Source organism: Morus notabilis, unplaced genomic scaffold, assembly GCF_000414095.1.
Source record: "Morus notabilis unplaced genomic scaffold, ASM41409v2 Scaffold348, whole genome shotgun sequence".
Taxonomy (NCBI): Eukaryota; Viridiplantae; Streptophyta; class Magnoliopsida; order Rosales; family Moraceae; genus Morus; species Morus notabilis.
This window is the reverse complement of record NW_010361555.1, coordinates 409,161-426,218: the sequence shown is the minus strand read 5'-3', so window position 1 is coordinate 426,218 and position 17,058 is coordinate 409,161. Positions and strand designations below refer to the sequence as shown.

The 17,058-nt window shown below is 35.6% G+C and overlaps 3 protein-coding genes across 3 annotated transcripts; 2 read left to right on the top strand and 1 right to left on the bottom strand.

Moving 5' to 3' along the window:
- The first annotated feature begins 1,478 nt into the window (after positions 1 to 1,478).
- Positions 1,479 to 3,150, top strand: LOC21401594 (protein WHAT'S THIS FACTOR 1 homolog). Its single transcript, XM_010100093.2, has one exon. It carries the CDS (start codon positions 1,715 to 1,717, stop codon positions 3,041 to 3,043), a length of 1,329 nt encoding a protein of 442 aa, XP_010098395.1. The 5' UTR covers positions 1,479 to 1,714; the 3' UTR covers positions 3,044 to 3,150.
- Positions 3,151 to 3,558: 408 nt separating this feature from the next.
- LOC21401593 (DNA cross-link repair 1A protein) lies at positions 3,559 to 8,174 on the bottom strand. Its single transcript, XM_024166921.1, is given in 11 exon segments — positions 3,559 to 3,769; positions 4,033 to 4,136; positions 4,320 to 4,531; positions 4,705 to 4,810; positions 5,179 to 5,297; positions 5,389 to 5,601; positions 5,794 to 5,857; positions 6,025 to 6,432; positions 6,663 to 6,802; positions 6,928 to 7,803; positions 8,153 to 8,174. Coding segments are annotated over 11 exon segments (2,415 nt in total). The 3' UTR covers positions 3,559 to 3,618.
- A 1,118-nt stretch (positions 8,175 to 9,292) lies between these two features.
- LOC21401592 (3beta-hydroxysteroid-dehydrogenase/decarboxylase) lies at positions 9,293 to 14,157 on the top strand. Its single transcript, XM_024166920.1, has 12 exons — positions 9,293 to 9,668; positions 9,766 to 9,855; positions 9,965 to 10,098; positions 10,470 to 10,640; positions 10,960 to 11,085; positions 11,561 to 11,640; positions 11,901 to 12,099; positions 12,299 to 12,404; positions 12,798 to 12,972; positions 13,172 to 13,328; positions 13,483 to 13,549; positions 13,720 to 14,157. The coding sequence occupies exons 1-12, from the start codon at positions 9,437 to 9,439 to the stop codon at positions 13,863 to 13,865; spliced, it is 1,683 nt and encodes a 560-aa protein (XP_024022688.1). The 5' UTR covers positions 9,293 to 9,436; the 3' UTR covers positions 13,866 to 14,157.
- Positions 14,158 to 17,058: the final 2,901 nt, after the last annotated feature.

Here is a 17,058-nt window from a genome sequence, read left to right as displayed (position 1 = left end):
GCCGGAGCCTGAATTTCACCTTGAACGGGCCGCGGGCTTGTATTCGGCGGCCCGAGCCCGCCCGAATTGTCTGAATTTTTTAAACTTTTTTTTTAATATTAAGTTATTTATATATATATATTAGTATTACAATTTATATATATATTATATTTATATATATATTACAATTTGAAATGAACACACAAACTCGGGTTTTCGGTCAGAATTCAGGTAAAAATTCAAAAAATAGCCGTTTTCGGGCAACTCGAGTTTTCGGGCAAAATTAAAAAAACTAGCCGTTTTCGGGTATTCTGGCACCTCGGGCGGGTCGGGCAATTCGGGCAGGCGGGAAAAATTCGGGCAAAATTCAAAAAAAATTCAAAAATTCAGGCTTCAGGTCGGGCAATTCGGGCACACCCACCCTAATTTATAAGTCTACAATAGCCAACATCAGGGGATCGTAGCAGGGAAGGGTGAATTAGATAAACACTATTCACTATTCAGAGAATTACCATACAAATATTACACTTTTGGAAAATAAAAAATTAAACTTAATGTGTACTTGAAAATTATACAAGATGAATAACTAAACTTTAAAAAAAAATCTAGACTTTAAAAGAGAAAATTATATAAGTGCCATCTTTTATTATTATCTTTACATTTATTTCATTTAAAATATAAATTTGTGCTATTTAAGTTTATTTTTTAAACTTAATAAAATGTGTTTTATTTTTTATGGTTTCGCAAATTACCCTCCTAAATTTTTAATTTTGACAATCAACCCTCTGAACTTATAAAATTGTTGCAACATGCCTTATTTTACTAAATTTGCTCAAATTTTTTTATTAGATTTATGGGATTAAAAATTAAGAAATTGAAATATTTATATTACATTTGAATTGAATTGGGATATTGAGATTTTTCATGAAACGTGTTTTTTCAACACTAATTTAACACAATAATCAAAATAGGGCATATTGTAATAAATTTTATAAATTAAGGAAGTAACTTACTAAAATTAAAAGTATAAAGCACAAATTGCTAAAACCATATAAATTCCTAAGGCAAAAGTATAAAATACCCAAAATACTGTTTTGAATGACATTATTGTATTTCATGAAACCCATGACCCACCTACAAGAAACTAAGACAAATATTTTTTAAAAGTGTATGAATCAAGATTTTTATTTCTTATTCTTAATTAATTATTTTTTTAGTTAAATAATCATATTAACAAAAAAATATTAATTTAGAATGAGAGTTAAAAATTCAAGATAAGAGTAATTCTCGAGTTTTACCCCACCCCCTACTCTACACTAGTGGGGAGTCCTCATGCCTGGCCCAACCCAGGCCTAAGACTCAAGGCCCAATTTCGGCTTGCACAAAAAAAAAAAAATGATGAAAGCTATCAACATTCATGATTCAACCATCGCCTTTGGTAAAAAAAAAAAAAAAACACCCATCTCCTTCTACAACGTCCAACTTGTTTATAATTTATGCGTCCCATCACAAGCATCTCATTACTCGATCACTCTTAAATAAATATTCCTTCCCAAATCCCATCTCAACTTGTTCTATCGGGGTAAACCATTTCTTCTCACTCGGGCATTTTCTCAAACACTTTGCAGGCGTTTTCTCAAACACTTTGCAGGCGTGTTTTAGATTGACTCGGGCATTTATGGCTATCCCGATTGTTAAAACTTCATGAATTTTCGGATTTAAAAGGCGTCAAAATATGAGAACCACGAAATATTTCCAACTTACTCGTGATGGGTTTTCTTACATATTCATGAAGAGAAATGGGGTTAACCAGAACCGGTTCATGACGACCAGTAAAAGAGTACAAGACCGAAGCAAGAACAAAAGAGTTCACGATCTCGAAGTGGTGACCGAGAAGTGGAAGATAGCCTCCAAAGTTCTTCTCTTGATGGAGATTCTAAAGAAAGAGCCCGAAATGATTATCCCCGTCAGGTCACTTGAGCAATACCGGAGGCAAATCAATCTCCCAAAGCCCCACAAGATCTCCGATTTCGTTCGAAAATCGCCGAAACTTTTCGAGCTGTACAAGGACCGCAGGGGGGTGTTGTGGTGTGGAATGACGAATGAAGGAGAGAAGCTAGTGGAAGAAGAGGAAATGCTTATAAAGGAGCATGAAGACAAGGCTGCAGAGCATGTCACTCGCTTTCTAATGATGTCTGTTGATAAAAGGCTTCCTGTGGATAAGATTGCTCATTTTCGGAGAGATTTTGGGTTGCCTGTTGATTTCCGAACTGATTGGGTTCACAAGTATCCACAACATTTTAAGCTAGTGAAAAAGGTTGATGGTCTTCAGTACTTGGAGCTTGTTGATTGGAATCCTTCATGGGCTGTAACGGAGTTGGCGAAGAAGGCGATGGGAATAACCGAAAGAAGTGATCACACTCCGGGGTTGCTTTCACTTCCTTTTCCTTTGAAGTTCCCACCAAACTACAAGAAGTTGTACAGACATGGAGGGAAAATAGAGCATTTCCAGAAGAGGACTTACTTGTCTCCTTATGCGGATGCCAGAGGACTTGAGGCTGGTTCACTCGAGTTCGACAAGAGGGCTGTTGCCGTTATGCACGAGCTGCTTAGCTTTACTATCGAGAGGAGATTGCCGACTACCGATCATCTCACGCATTTTCGGAGGGAGCTCGTGATGCCTCAGAAGCTGATGAGGCTTCTTCTGAAGCATTGCGGGATTTTCTATGTTTCGGAGAGAGGGAAGAGGTTTAGTGTCTTCTTGACGGAAGCTTATGAAGGTCAGGAGCTGATTGAGAAAGGTCCTTTGGTTCGGTGGAAGGAGAAAGTGCAGAGGTTTATTGGTTATAGAGGAAAGAAGAAGAAGATTGAGTGTTTTAGTGAGATGTCGGATATGGAAGAAGATCAGGGTGGGCTTGAGAGGGAATCTGAAAATGAGAGCATTAGTTTGCAATCTGAGAAAGAGGAAGCTGAGAGTGATTTAGAGGATGGTTTACAAACGGATGATGCTGAAATGGAGATTGAAGAGGTTTGCACTGCATACCAAGATACCAATATATCTTAGTTATAGAATGGTTCCTCTTAATTTTACAATTGATTTTGTTTTGCTAATAAGATTTTATTGGTTTATGATTTTACACACAATTCTGCAAGAAAAAAAAAACATTTGTTCTCCAAACAAAAATATCAACAACTAGAAAATGACATTTTTTAACTCAGAAGAAATATATTTCTTTTCTGCCCCAGTCATGCGCAAAGTTCCTCCTACTTTGTGGGGAGTAGACATTCATTCATCTTTTCTAGTTTCAACGAGTAAACCCAATATACATTAGGACTTGAAAGAAATGGATTCTAACCCTTTTTTTTTTCTTTTTTACTGGGGAAAAAAGGAAATGGTTTATTTCCACTAGAAGTAAAACTATCAGCAGTGGTGCCACAAGGCTTCAAGGAATTAATTTACAAACAAAACACAAGACCAAAAGATTTCCTAACAAAAATGTGCTAACCGAAGCAACGTCAAATTTATATATGTAAATTTTTAATGTACATTCAGTTCGTTAAGAGGTTAATTAAGTCGCGTAATTTTTATTACAAATAAAATTATTCTTATAAACTTAATTTTAAGGAAGCTTGTCGAGCTCATAATTGAGAAAGTAAGAGAGAAACCATGGCATTGGCAGAATCAGGCCCATCATTATTCACACTAGGTATTATGTTTACTGGAGATATGATCTTCACAAACTCTTTGAGTTCTGTAAAGCTGCTGTGTTCACTGTACGGCACTTCATACCTGGAGTAACAAGGGAACATGATCTCTGCTTAGACCTTAAGGTTCATTGTACCAATCAGTTCTCAATTGGGTATTCAAAATGTGTGTTTCATTGTAAACATCCAATGTGATGGAGCAAAAAAAAAAAGTGCAGAGACAAGAGTCTGGCCCTTGTCACTTGGATATTTCATGAGATTGGCAAGAATCTAGGAAATGGAAATGTATCGTGCTCTTAGTTTTCTGTGGTTCGGTCTATGGAGTTACAGAGAGGAAGACAATGGTACCTTATGATTGTGCCCTGCTGCCACTTTTTCCCTGGAGATTTTTTCTTTCCTTTACTAAATGTCCAACCAGTGGGAGAGAAAGCAACTATCAGACTGAATCGATCCTGATTAATACAAGCACAACGTTAACATGACTAGTTATCTATTTCACAAACAAAAACAGCATTCAATTTCTAGCAAGTCTTGTAGTTAAGATATACATTTTTTTCAAAAAAGAGAGCAAGAGAGGGAGGCTATAGAAATAGTTTCCACACACGTTATTAAGGGGGAGAACGGAAAACCCGCACCTTATACTGATTGGCTACATGCTTAAGTCGTTTGAAGCTTGCAAGTGTCCACATAGGAACAACGTGTATCTGGCTTTCCTGTTCATTTACCGTAAACCACTGCATATCCTCCTGAGGAAACCCCAAACAATTTAAAATGCGCAGCTTTGCAGCATTGACATAAACCTTTTTTCGTAGAACACGAGCTACCTCCAAGAAGAGTCGCTCCTTTCCTGTAAGTTTGAAACAATATACAAATAAGGAATTTCCTATTACGAAAGACTATAATTTACAAATTAAGAAAGGAAGGGGAGAAAAAAAAAGTGTTTTCTTGCGCATATTTGGTAACCAGGAAGATCCTGGGTTAGAGAGAGAGACAGAGACAGAGACAGAGACAGAGATTTACCAATTGTGTAGCTACCAATCAGAAAAAGAGTTTTAGGGTTGAAAGTTTCGGCCTGAATGGCATCAAGAACAAATTGTATTACGGCCTCCTGCTTTGGGAAGTCATACTGCAATGAAATATGAGCCAAAGTACGCAAAATAAAGGTGAGACAATGTTCATTATAAGAAAGAATTAACAGTTTTAAATTCGACTGCCAATTTGTTCGAGACTCCGAATGGTGTACCAGCATAAATTTTAACGATTATGAGTTGCTCTCTTTATTTCCTCTAGTTATCTAATACTGTGCAGCTAATTACCATTGCTACTTACCAGCTTTTACAACTCCGGTTTTTTTTTTTTTCCCCCTCTCTAATTCCATCCACAATACTAGCATTTTCTTCCTAGCTTGGTGACACTCAACTATATCATACATGAAAATGAAAGTTTTTAATAAGCCACCAGTTCAGCCACTCCATAATTGACGTTCAGACTTGCCTGGGGATTACAGTAAGTTGTGTCAAGTACAAGTGTATGGATAAACCGTGCTCGCAAAAAAGGCATCATGTCTTTGTCCTCACTAAAGCGAAAATCTCCTGTGTGCAGAACGGCCTGGCCTGAATGCACAACCGGAATCATTAACCAAAAGCTAGACACAGAAAACACAATCTCGTTATAAGCTGGAAGTCAGTTTGAAGCACACCTTACCGTTAGGTGGTTCAAAAAGTATAATTATGGCCCCAGGGCAGTGGTTTGCATCTAAACAGGTCACATCAATGCCGCCAATATTGATCTTTTGGTTGAGGGGTAAAACATGCAATCTGTCCCATGGGATCCCAATCTTCATATTTACAAGCTTAGCAGTAATGGATGAGCAATAAATCAGTCCATGACAAAAGGACCTTGTTAGACCTTGATAATCTGCAGCAATCAATGAATCATATTGAACCAAAAACCAATGATTATTAACAGGAAAAGCTTGACGTCAAAAGTCTAAACTATTTGCTTCAGATTGTAATTGCCATTAATTCAATGTCGTTATCATTCAGATAAACAAGCTAGGCATAAGTTTTAACCATTAAGCTAATGGAGAAATGGAAAGAAGAAACTTACGATCCATATGGAAGTGAGTGAGAAACCAATGTGAACAATCTCCTCTAAGATATCGAAAAGCATCCTGCACATGTTATATAATATCTTATTCTAAAACCTTAAACTGTTAGGAAAATGATAAAATAGTGAAACCAACAAAAAGAGTAAACCCTTTCAAATTCCACTTTTAGGAAAGTAATGTAAGCAGAAATATAGTACCCACAAACCACAATCATCTGAAAAGTCATTTACCACTCGAAATGGTGTTCCTGGTATGGAACACCACGATGGAGGATCCTTGAGCTTTCCTTTTGTGATGTGTTTTTTGCCTGTAACACGTTTACGGCCAGAACTTGACGATCCCTGTACTATTGCCCTCTGTTGTCTACCGGTGTCGCAAACTTTCTTTCTATCACTAAAATATCCTGGAAAGTAATCTGTTATCAACTTGTTAGCAGCTACTTTACTCGCATTTTCAGTCACTCGCTCTGAGACATCACTGGGCATCTCAACTCCATTGGTGCCCCTTCTGTGTTCACTAGAGGCGTTAGAAGGTGGAGGCACCTCAATTGCTTGTATGCTCCCTTTTCTAAGTTGAGAAAGAGCATGCACAATCTTCTTTCTGGGACCAAGTGCAGTGATGCCAATGTTAAAGAGATCCTTGAAGTCAAACAAAATTAAAATGACAAAAAACTTATTAGGCAAAAAGTTACACTTCAGTAACAAACAAACTTTTTTTTTTTTTATGCAACACAGGGATTGAATCCGCAACCCCCTTCCCAAACCCCTTAGTGCCACTAGACCAAGAGGTCTTAGGCCAGTAACAAACAAACTAGATGGAATAAACCCAATAAATATAGGATCATAGAGTTCATTTAGATTGGTGATACCTCTTCTGTCAACCATTGGAGAGTATCCCAGACAATCTCTTCTCTAACAAAAATATCTTCGTATTTCGTTAAACCCAGGCCGCGCAGCCACTCTACAACACCAGAAACTTCACCGCATGGCCTGGATACTCGGTATTCGCCTTCCTCACGAGGAACAATAACCTGCTTAACATACCCGAATAACCCGAATAGTCTTTTTAGTTTATTAATCCTCCTAAAAGTTTAGACTTTTAAAACATATGCGACAAATCACAAACTCTAATACTGTACTATGTAAGTTTACCAATTCTCCCTAAAATTGAAACTAATTGCAAACTTACATCTTGCGCTGGAGAGTCCCCTTTGTCAAGACAATCATTGGTGTGGCGATGCCTTTGTTCCTCACTGACATCCGAAATGTCAACCCCACAAAGAGGACACTCAACCGAACCTCCATTATCACCCAAACTATCTTCCTCTTCTAATGCAGAGCACAGCTTGAGCAACTCATCGAGCTCTCCCTCGTCCTCGTCATCCTCAACGGCGGAGCCACCATCACCAGAGCCAAAACCACGGTCTCCCCACGATTTCATCAACCTAGACTCTATCGAATTGCGAGAATAGCCCCAATTTTTATTCAACAACTCCTTTTTCTCCGGAGGCGAAGAACAACAATCGTCCTTACCCACATTATCAACAGCTTCCTCCGGTGCAGTAGCGTTCGTGCAATCGAAGCTAGAAGGTATTGATTCCAAGCTGCAATCCACAACTTCCAAAGACTTAAAACCCTCGTTCTCCTGATTTCCCAAACAAAACGAAGGCACATTCTCCTTGCCGGAGCCGAAGGTGGTCGAGCACTTTGGGATTTTCGACGGCCGGTGAGAAAAAGATGAGCTTTTGAGTGATCTCTGCGAGAGAATGGAATTTTGAGGAGTCGCGGTGGATCGGGAGAGAGGGATCTGGAAATCGTCGTCGTCGTCGAAGTAAGAAGAAGACATGACGACGGCGAAGTACTGTTGATCGCGTCGGAGAGCGCTCTGGTTATTGAGGTTCGGGGAAGTGGGTAGAGTTGAAGAGGATGTTTGTCTGTCTAGGGTTTGATTGAGACTGCCATTAAAGAGATGGAGATGAGGATGAGGATGAGGATGAGCTTCTTTGAATTCTGTTTGGCGCAGAGAAAATGGGAGGGAAAATAAAACACAGTCGAGATTAGGCGCCACGGTCTTTTTCTTTTTCTTTTTTTTTTTCTTTACCATTTTCTTCTTAATTTGAGATACTAATTGTAATTGATAATATTAAATATTCTTGGCGTTTTAAAAAATACAAAGTGATAAATTTGAATTGATAAATCATTTTCTTTACAACTTTCCAACTTAATTTACTGTATTAGCAATCTAAAAATAACTGTTTTTAATTTCTAAAAATGTAAAGTTGAAAATTAAATTTATTGCTAAATTTTTTCTTATTTTTTGTTTTCTACTTATCCTCGTCTCTCAATCCTCACTAATCACCATCTTTGCCTTTTTCCTTCATTGTCGTCTGTTATTATTTTTTTCCCCTGCTTTACGTTTTTATATCCTTTTGTCGTTTGTAAATGTTGTCGTTTACTATAATGCTGTCGTTTCTCAGGTATTGTCAATTTCTTCCTGTCGTTTTCACACTTTATTGTCATTGATCCTGGTCGTTTACTGTTTATTGTCGTTTAAACGAAAATGCGCGTTTGGAACTCATTCCAAAATGATTTTATTTTTTTGTATAAAAATGAAAACGAAAACATTTTCAATCTCAAATATAAATCATTTTTAAAAATGTGTTTAGTAGTTTTATCAAGAGATTATTTTCAGTGTAAAAAAATCCAATAATGTCTCTCTTTCTCTCTCCGTTCGAGAGAGCAAAAAATAAAAATAAAAAATGAAAAATGAATAAAAGTTATTTTTCATTTCTCTTTCATTTTACACTAAACTAATTAATTTGTATGATCAAGTCCTTTTTGAAAATGTTTTCATTTTTTCTTTTTCAAAAAACGTGAAAAATAAAAACGGGATCAATTCGAAACACGGTCATCCTTGCTGCGTATCTAATTCATGTCTTTTAAAGAAAAAAAAATTAATGCACACCAAAGGAGTTGGCTGTTGGCGGGGAGATCAAGGTATTATGTAATAATGTAATTGCTTATGTTTTTTTGAGTGTTAAGCATTCAATTATATATATTTTTTTAAGGGAGCATTAAATTATGTTATTTTCTTCACTTAGGTCTCATTTAGTTCGTTGATTCTAATTTTCAATTTAAATTGAGAAATGATTTTATATAAGAATTTAGGTCTCATTTAGTTCGTTGATTCTAATTTTCAATTTAAATTGAGAAATGATTTTATATAAGAATTTTTAACTGTAATAAAAAAATTAAATTTAACTTTTTATAAAAATTTTTAATTACAGTAAAATTAAAATTAAAAACTCAAATCGAATCGGTAAAATAAATCATGTTTTAATAAATACGACTTAAGACTTCAAATTTACGACACGTACGTACATTTCGTTTCGAATCTTGATTTTTCTTCTCCCCTCTACAAAAACGATTTTCTTCGCCCACACAAACACTTACGTACGACATCTCTCTCTCTCTCTCTCTCTCTCCCCATGTGCTTCAGCTTTGTGAGCTAGCTCTCTCCCTCTCTCTCTCACTCACTCAAAAGTCACACTCCAGTCACTCAGATCCATCAAACTAGCCTACCTCACCACTCAACCATCCAAAATCGTCTCCGATTTCCAAAACGTTTTTGGCACAGCGAAGAATGGCCGGAGAAGAGAGGTGGTGCGTGGTCACCGGAGGGCGGGGCTTCGCGGCGCGGCATTTGGTGGCGATGCTGATTAGCTCCTCGAATTTCTCCATCCGAGTCGCCGACTTGGGCCCCACCATCGATCTCGGGCGGGCCGAGGAGACCGGCATTCTCGGCGACGCCCTACGCACCGGACGCGCTGACTACGTCTCCACCGATCTCCGCAACAAGGCCCAAGTTCTCAAAGGTTCTCTTTTTCAACGATTCTAAAATCTCAGTCTCACTGTAAATTGAAAATGAGAATTTATTATTTATTTCTTTGTTTATTATTTGGGCACATACAGCATGCGAAGGGGCTGAGGTCGTGTTTCACATGGCGGCACCGAATTCGTCGATCAACAATTACCAGTTGCATCATTCGGTCAACGTTGATGGTATGAAATGTTGGACTAATATTGAGAACTTTCTGGTTTATTTGTTATCGTTAGTATTATAATGTTTTTTTTTAAATATTTTATGATGTCGTTTAAATTTTGTTTGAAGGAACGAAGAATGTTATTGATGCTTGCATTGAGCAAAAAGTGAAAATTTTGATATACACTAGCTCTCCTAGCGTGGTCTTTGATGGGGTTCACGGAATCCTCAATGGGGATGAATCTTTGCCATATCCACCTAAGGTACTTACACCCAGAACCGCTTTTATTGTTACTATTAATTTTTTTTTTTTTTGGTCAATTTATTCTTCAGTCATTACAGTTTTGGACTTATGTATATGTCAGTATAAATTGAAAATCAGTTAGTTCAAGTAAAGCTCGAATTCATAGCCCACACATACGTGGTTTAGTGGTGACTGGCGAGGCGCCACTCTAGGATGAGCAGTTAACTTGAACATTTAAGTTTGAGTTCAAGAATGCTGGATTTTTCAACTTTTTCAACTAATGAGACGTAACTGTCTGATCGGTCTTTGAAAATAAATGAAGAACTCTAGGTTATAGACTGTAGTTGGTACTAATTTAGCTGGTTTTATATTTTGCCTGCAATGTTCCAGCACAATGATCATTATTCAGTTACAAAAGCTGAAGGAGAGGCATTGGTAATCAAGGCAAATGGTATTAATGGGCTTCGAACATGCTGCATACGTCCCAGCAGCATCTTTGGTCCGGGTGATAAGTTGCTGGTTCCATCTTTAGTTGCTGCTGCAAGGGCCGGGAAATCCAAAGTACGTTCGTAGTCTATATGACATCCTTTTCCGGTCTTTTTTTGTTTTTGTTACTTTTCCTACAACCACACACATACTGCGCGCATAAATGGATATATTGATAGATATTAGATGGACTGGATACAGATAAAAATGTCTGAAGTGTACTTTTGACTATTGGTTCAGAATTTGAATTATTCAAAGTAAGATAGTATCTTGATTTGAACGGCTCCATATGTCCAGTCATGAACTCTGTCCCATGGTTGAAAAATAAATTTAGTTTGCCATTCCAGTGACATTGATTCTTCTAAAAATCTAACATCTTTTCTCAAATGATCAGTTCATTATTGGTGATGGCAATAATGTATATGATTTCACTTATGTGGAAAACGTGGCACATGCCCACATATGTGCTGAACGTGCTCTATCGTCAGGGGGGTCAGTTGCAGAAAAAGCTTCAGGGCAGGTACCATTTTTACATTTTTTGGTTTGTTCTATAATTATTTAGCATTTCAATGAAAACAAAATTTTACTCAAAGAGAGGGAGCCCAATTGGTTTTCTTCCTGTAGGTTCCTTCCTCTTCTAAATCAAACTATCTCAAATGGAAAAAGTTTGGGAAACAAATATTTATATTCTAGAAGGTGGATTCTGACTTAGAATGCAATTTCTGCTAACTGTGTTGAACTTTGCTTTATATTGTGGACATGCTTACTACTATTCCATCGTCTTTAGTGATATTCAAATGAGTATGAGGTTTCACCACATTCTTCTTGGTTCTTGCATGTATGGCTTTATTAATATTTTAAAACTGATGGTTTGTTTAGATCGTTCACTAGATATTCGTGGAGCATTTGCTCAAAAACATGTTTTAGTATTTTTGTGGCTTGAAAGTTGAAGTAAGCTTTGGAACTCCCTAAGTGAATTGTGGCTGATTTTGCAGGCATATTTTATTACAAATATGGAACCTATCAAGTTTTGGGAGTTCATGTCACTAATTCTGGAAGGTCTAGGCTATGAGAGGTACACATTTTTTCCTCATCAATCCCATCGTGTGTAGTTGTAGTTTCTTCAATTTGTTAAGTTGCAGTTATCAGTCAGTTAATTTCACCACTAAAGGTGAGATGATGCTGTAATAAATTTAAGCTGCTTTCTTGAAGATATCTTTTCATCCTATCTCTGTACCGTGCTATGTGTCCTTTAGCATCATATGTAATGATGAGGAGAAGGGGATCAGTCCGTTGTCTTTTATTGTATCTTCCCTGAATCAATGTAGTTTGCAGGCCAAAAATAAAAATTCCAGCCTTTGTTATGATGCCAATTGCGCATATAGTTGAGTGGACATATAAGCTGCTTGGCCCGTATGGGATGAAGGTCCCGCAGTTGACACCTTCGAGAATTAGACTCCTCTCCTGCAGCAGATCTTTTAATTGTTCCAAAGCAAAGGACCGTCTTGGCTACTCTCCTATCGTAACTCTTGAGGTTGCTTATTCTTTCCAAGAAATGAGTAGCGATGTTTGTTTGATATACATGGATTTGGGTTTAAGGCTCATTTTGTCTTTCAACATTCAAATAAGACATCAAAATTGAAATTTAAATAGTGATGGAGCATTTTAAGTTGAAATTCTTACTTTAGTGGTTTACTTGTGAGTTGTGACCGTGTGAGTCTAATGTCCTGCAGGAAGGTCTTAAGAGGACGGTTGACTCCTATCCACACTTGAGAGCTGAACATCAACCCAAAAGAGAAGGGCTATCAAAAGCTTCCATCTATCTTGGAAGTGGTAGAGGTATGAATCATCAGACTATTTGTCTCACTACAGAAAATCATAAGATTAGCTAGATGGCTAATTTTGCAAACCACTTCTAAAAGAGAAGTGGTTCAATTTGATACCCGTAAAGTTCCCGACCTCACACAACCCCCAACTCCACAACAAAAAGATATAGATTATTTGGATTTTCTGCTATTATAGGACGACCAATCAGCGGAAACTACAATATGGGAAGCACAGGTTCTGAAGGAAAATATAACTGTGCTCATAAAGTCAGTTCGATGTATTTCTTGGCTAAATTTGGTGCCATCTTATATTATTTTGAGCTGCAAAAACTGAAACTTGTGTATGTCAAACAGTTTATTTTCTATTTGCACTGATCAATGCAATTTATGGTGTTACCTTTTGCAGTTGCTGACACGTTACTCTGGAAGGATCGAAAACAGACTGTCATCACCTTGATTCTTCTGATTGCCATCTACTTCAACCTTATTGCATCTGGATTTACCATCATCACTGCACTTTCAAAGCTTCTTTTGGTGATATCGGTATTCCTGTTTATCCATGGCAACTTACCTGGAAAATTGTACGTCCAACTCCCTTTTTGGATTTGTCATTATACTGCTAAGTGTGAAAAACTTCTGCTTTCCAATTTGAAAGTCTTAACACTGCTGGCAGGGTAGCGCTTTCTATGCAGAGTTGAAGTTTTTAGTTCCAGTTATCTATCTTTCGAATCTCATACGCTGAAGTTAAACATTTTATTTGGAATATTTTTTCTGCTGCAGATTAGGATACAGTATTGAGAAACTCTCCCCGTCTCATTTTGAGTTGTCAGAAGAGGCGTCACAAAGAGTTGCTATGTCAGCAGTCTCATCATGGAATAATGTTGTTAATGTGTTAAAATCACTTGCCAAGGGGAATGACGGAAGTCTTTTTGTCAAGGTATTTCTTTGCCTTCAACTCTTTTATACTTTTGTTTTGTGCTTCAAGCTTTCCACTTTGGCTTTTCCAGTTTTAGTGATTCTGGTTAACTATTATTGCGATTTAACTGTATAGTCTTGACATTTCTGACACTTCCTTCTTGGTAATGTGATAGGTTGTTATCTTCCTGCTGGTTCTTAGCTTCCTTGGAGCCTTTTCACTGCAGAGCGTCTTTGTTACAGGTTTGTGTTATCCCTCCATAATATAATAACTGGCAACTATCCTTTCTAAATGCTCAAAAACAAGAAAAACCAAGTTCACTTCTTAATTCTCTCATCACATCTATTGGACTAGTGTCACACTTAAATTTCTCTTTGGAATAACAGAGGATTGCGTGTTCTTGTTATTTCAGGAGTTCCTGTTGCCTTCTTAGCTTTCTTCATATATGAGAAGAAAGAACAAGAAATTGATGCAATGGTTCTAGATATTCTCTCTTGGGGAAACAAAGTGAAATCTGATATTGTCAGAAAGCTTCACAGGTCCAAGAAAACTGATTGAGAACTGATGGCCCCAATAATTTATTAACAAAACTGGTGCGTCCATCTATACTTTTTTTTGGTGTGGAGCCCTGTTTGCTTAAATAACCTGATAGTCTGGCCTGTCGGTGTTGGTTGCGTTATTCCCATTTTTGTCATTCTTATAATGCTAATGGACAAAATATCTCGATAACTATTGTGCAATTATACCAACCTTCTTACCGCAAAGTAGGTTCGGTTTTGTTTAATTTTAGTGCTTTTCTTCAACTAAATCCTTCTTTCTTGTGGCGTATGATTGTATATTTGGAACTCCTCCTGAGCTCGAATTTTTCTTTTCATAGTACTTTATATTAAGTAAATAAACCCAAAAAAAAAAAGGGTTATTGAAAATTTCGCGGTCCAAAAAGATTCCATGGCATAGCAAATGAAAAAGGCAGCGATAGATAATGTAGTTTTCAAATTTCGTCAAAAAATATATATATATAATTTTTTTTTTTGTTTTAGTACAATTCTCGTGTGATTTGACAGTTAAAAGTATAAAGAACAATGTGCTATTATATACTCCACAAAAAAAAAAAATTTAGGATCCTTCTACGTATACTCTATCACTCTATCATAGTGCATGTTTCTACCTATATAAAATTTAGTTAGAATCATGTCAGAATACAACAACGTACAAAACGGATATAACAATATTAAAATTTTTATTGTGAAATTCTTGAAAAAAAAAAAAAAAGCTTCAATTTGTTTTGGAGGAGCACAACAAAGGTGGTGTAGTTGAGAGATTGGGATTTGAATTTCTTGACACGCATGATGAGGAGGTGAGGAGTGACAAGCCAATTCCAAACTTTAATTATGGGTCATGCCGCTTTCCAAGCGCCTTTAGTTTCAACTAGAAGTTGACAGCTCCATTGACTCGACCCTCCACCTTTCCTTCCCAATTCCCATTTTGTTGTTGGAATCTTCTCCTTTCCACTTCTGCTTCATTATGGTTGTATTTTGCTTTTCACACTGTTTCTTTGTCTGCGCCTCCTGCAAGAAGACTGCTTCACAGTTAAGTTTGGCCTCACACTTAGGAAATGTTTATTTTTTGTATTCGTTCTTGATTTTGAATCATGATTTATGATTTTTTACAGTGTTTTTTTCTCACAAAAAATACACATAAAACGAGAATGATTTTGAATCATGATTTTAAATCTATGAACCAAACGTCCTCTTAGGCTTTGTCTTTCAATTGATAGAGTCTTCTTTTTAACAGCATTTTATTAAAATTATATTAGATTAAGAAAAATACGTAAAATAAATATTTTTAGTTACAGTTTTAATTGTTCTAAATAATGACTTTTTGATCATTCATTTTTCAGGATTACCAAAAAAAAAATAATAATAAATAATAAAAATAAAAATAAAAAACTAACTATTGATCGGACCTCATAGATTCGACAAGTATCGTTTAAATTGGACTTGTATCTTTGACAAGAGCTTATTTTTGGAAATGAGTGTTAATGCATGAATTTCTGGATCTACTTGTCAATTTACTAATAATGGCTGCTTGGCCCTCGGTTGATTAAGCAAGAAAATGAGAGAGAAAATAATCGAAGTGTTAATGTTCATTACCACAAATAATTATAAATATTATCAGACGTTATCGTTTGTGTCATTTACAGTTGCACGTAATATCAGGCATTAATTTCCATTTGAGCCTGTGGAACAGATTATTTTAGGTCAACTTCATGTGACCCTCGATGGTGTCACGGAAAACGATTGCAATCTGTCAGAAAACGAGACCAAGTGAACCAGATTTAATATAATACAAAGTAAGAAAGAAAAAAAAATAATAATAATAATAATTTGCTTCTGGTGACCAACATGTCCATGGTCCTCCTCTGAAATTCGCAAATTATTTAGGGCTTGTTCTTTTAGAGTTTAACTTAAGTATAATTCTTAAGTTGAATTTAAGTTGAACTTGTAACTTGAATTTGTGTTTGGTTGTGTACATTTGAGTTATAGTTTGAGATAAGAATCTTTTTGAGTTTGTGTTTGAGTGAGTCAAAACTTAAATTTGTATTTAGATACTATTTTAATAAAAACTCAATGCTGATGAAAAATTTTAATAGGGTATATGGGTAAGGTTTTATTCGTCTTTTCGTTGTCATCGCATAGAAAAAAATCATCTCAATCAGAATTAAAACGAAAAAGTTATAACATTTTTAATAATAAAAATAATACTGTTCATTAATTTGAGTTCGAGTTTCTGAACTCAAGTTGAAGGAGAAACTTGAACTCGAATTTTAGTCTTAAACTCGAGTTTAAACTTAAAAGAACATAAACTCAAATAAAATTATAACTCGAGTTATCTTTTTTAAAATTTTTTACTCAAAAGAATAAGTCCTTATTTCCTTAACCTAATAAGAGTTATCTTCGGAACACGCCCCAATTTTGATAATTTAATTCTTGAGTTGTTTTCATTGATATCGCGGAAAACGATGGCAATCTGACTTTATGAAAACGAGATCAAGCGACCAAATAATTTTAAACCAAAAAAAAAAAAAAAAAAAAAGTCCACCGAAGTTTAGAGAATAGAATACTTTCAAATCCTCTTAGACGTACAGTTAATTCTTGGAGTTTCTTTCTAGTATTATTTCAATTTTTATCTTTAAACTTTGCTCGTCCTTCCCCTTTTATCAATTCATTTTTTTTTTTTCAACTCTCTCCCAAATTGATGTAATTAATTTTAACAATCAAATGACTGATTTTACATAAAAACAGCTATTAACCAACTTTCTCTAAACATCTGCAATTTTACTTCTTTCCCTTATTTTTGCCTTGTAAAGACTAAAGAGCTCGTAATTGAATTGAGCCAAAGAGGCAAAAGAAAACAAATCCTTTGGGTGCGTTTGGAATTAGTTCCAAAATGATTTTATTTTCTGTATGAAAATAAAAATGAAAACGTTTTTATTTTTATTTTGGAATCATTTTTAAAAATACGTTTGGTAATTTTATTCTGAAATTATTTTCAGTTTTAAAAAAATTGAAATTGTGTTCAGTGATTTAATTTCTGAAAACATGTAATAATATTAAAAATAATAATATTAAATATATTAAATAAATATTATTATTAAATATATTAAATAATAATATATTAAATAAATATTATTATTAAATATATTAAATAAGTATATTAATATAACATTATATATATATATATATGTTAG

Coding starts and splice junctions, on each gene's coding strand:
- LOC21401594 (XM_010100093.2), top strand. CDS start 1,715: ATGAGAACCACGAAATATTTCCAACTTACTCGTGATGGGTTTTCTTAC.
- LOC21401592 (XM_024166920.1), top strand. CDS start 9,437: ATGGCCGGAGAAGAGAGGTGGTGCGTGGTCACCGGAGGGCGGGGCTTC. Junction 9,669..9,765: donor CAAGGCCCAAGTTCTCAAAG/GTTCTCTTTTTC, acceptor GGGCACATACAG/CATGCGAAGGGGCTGAGGTC. Junction 12,973..13,171: donor GGCAACTTACCTGGAAAATT/GTACGTCCAACT, acceptor TTTCTGCTGCAG/ATTAGGATACAGTATTGAGA.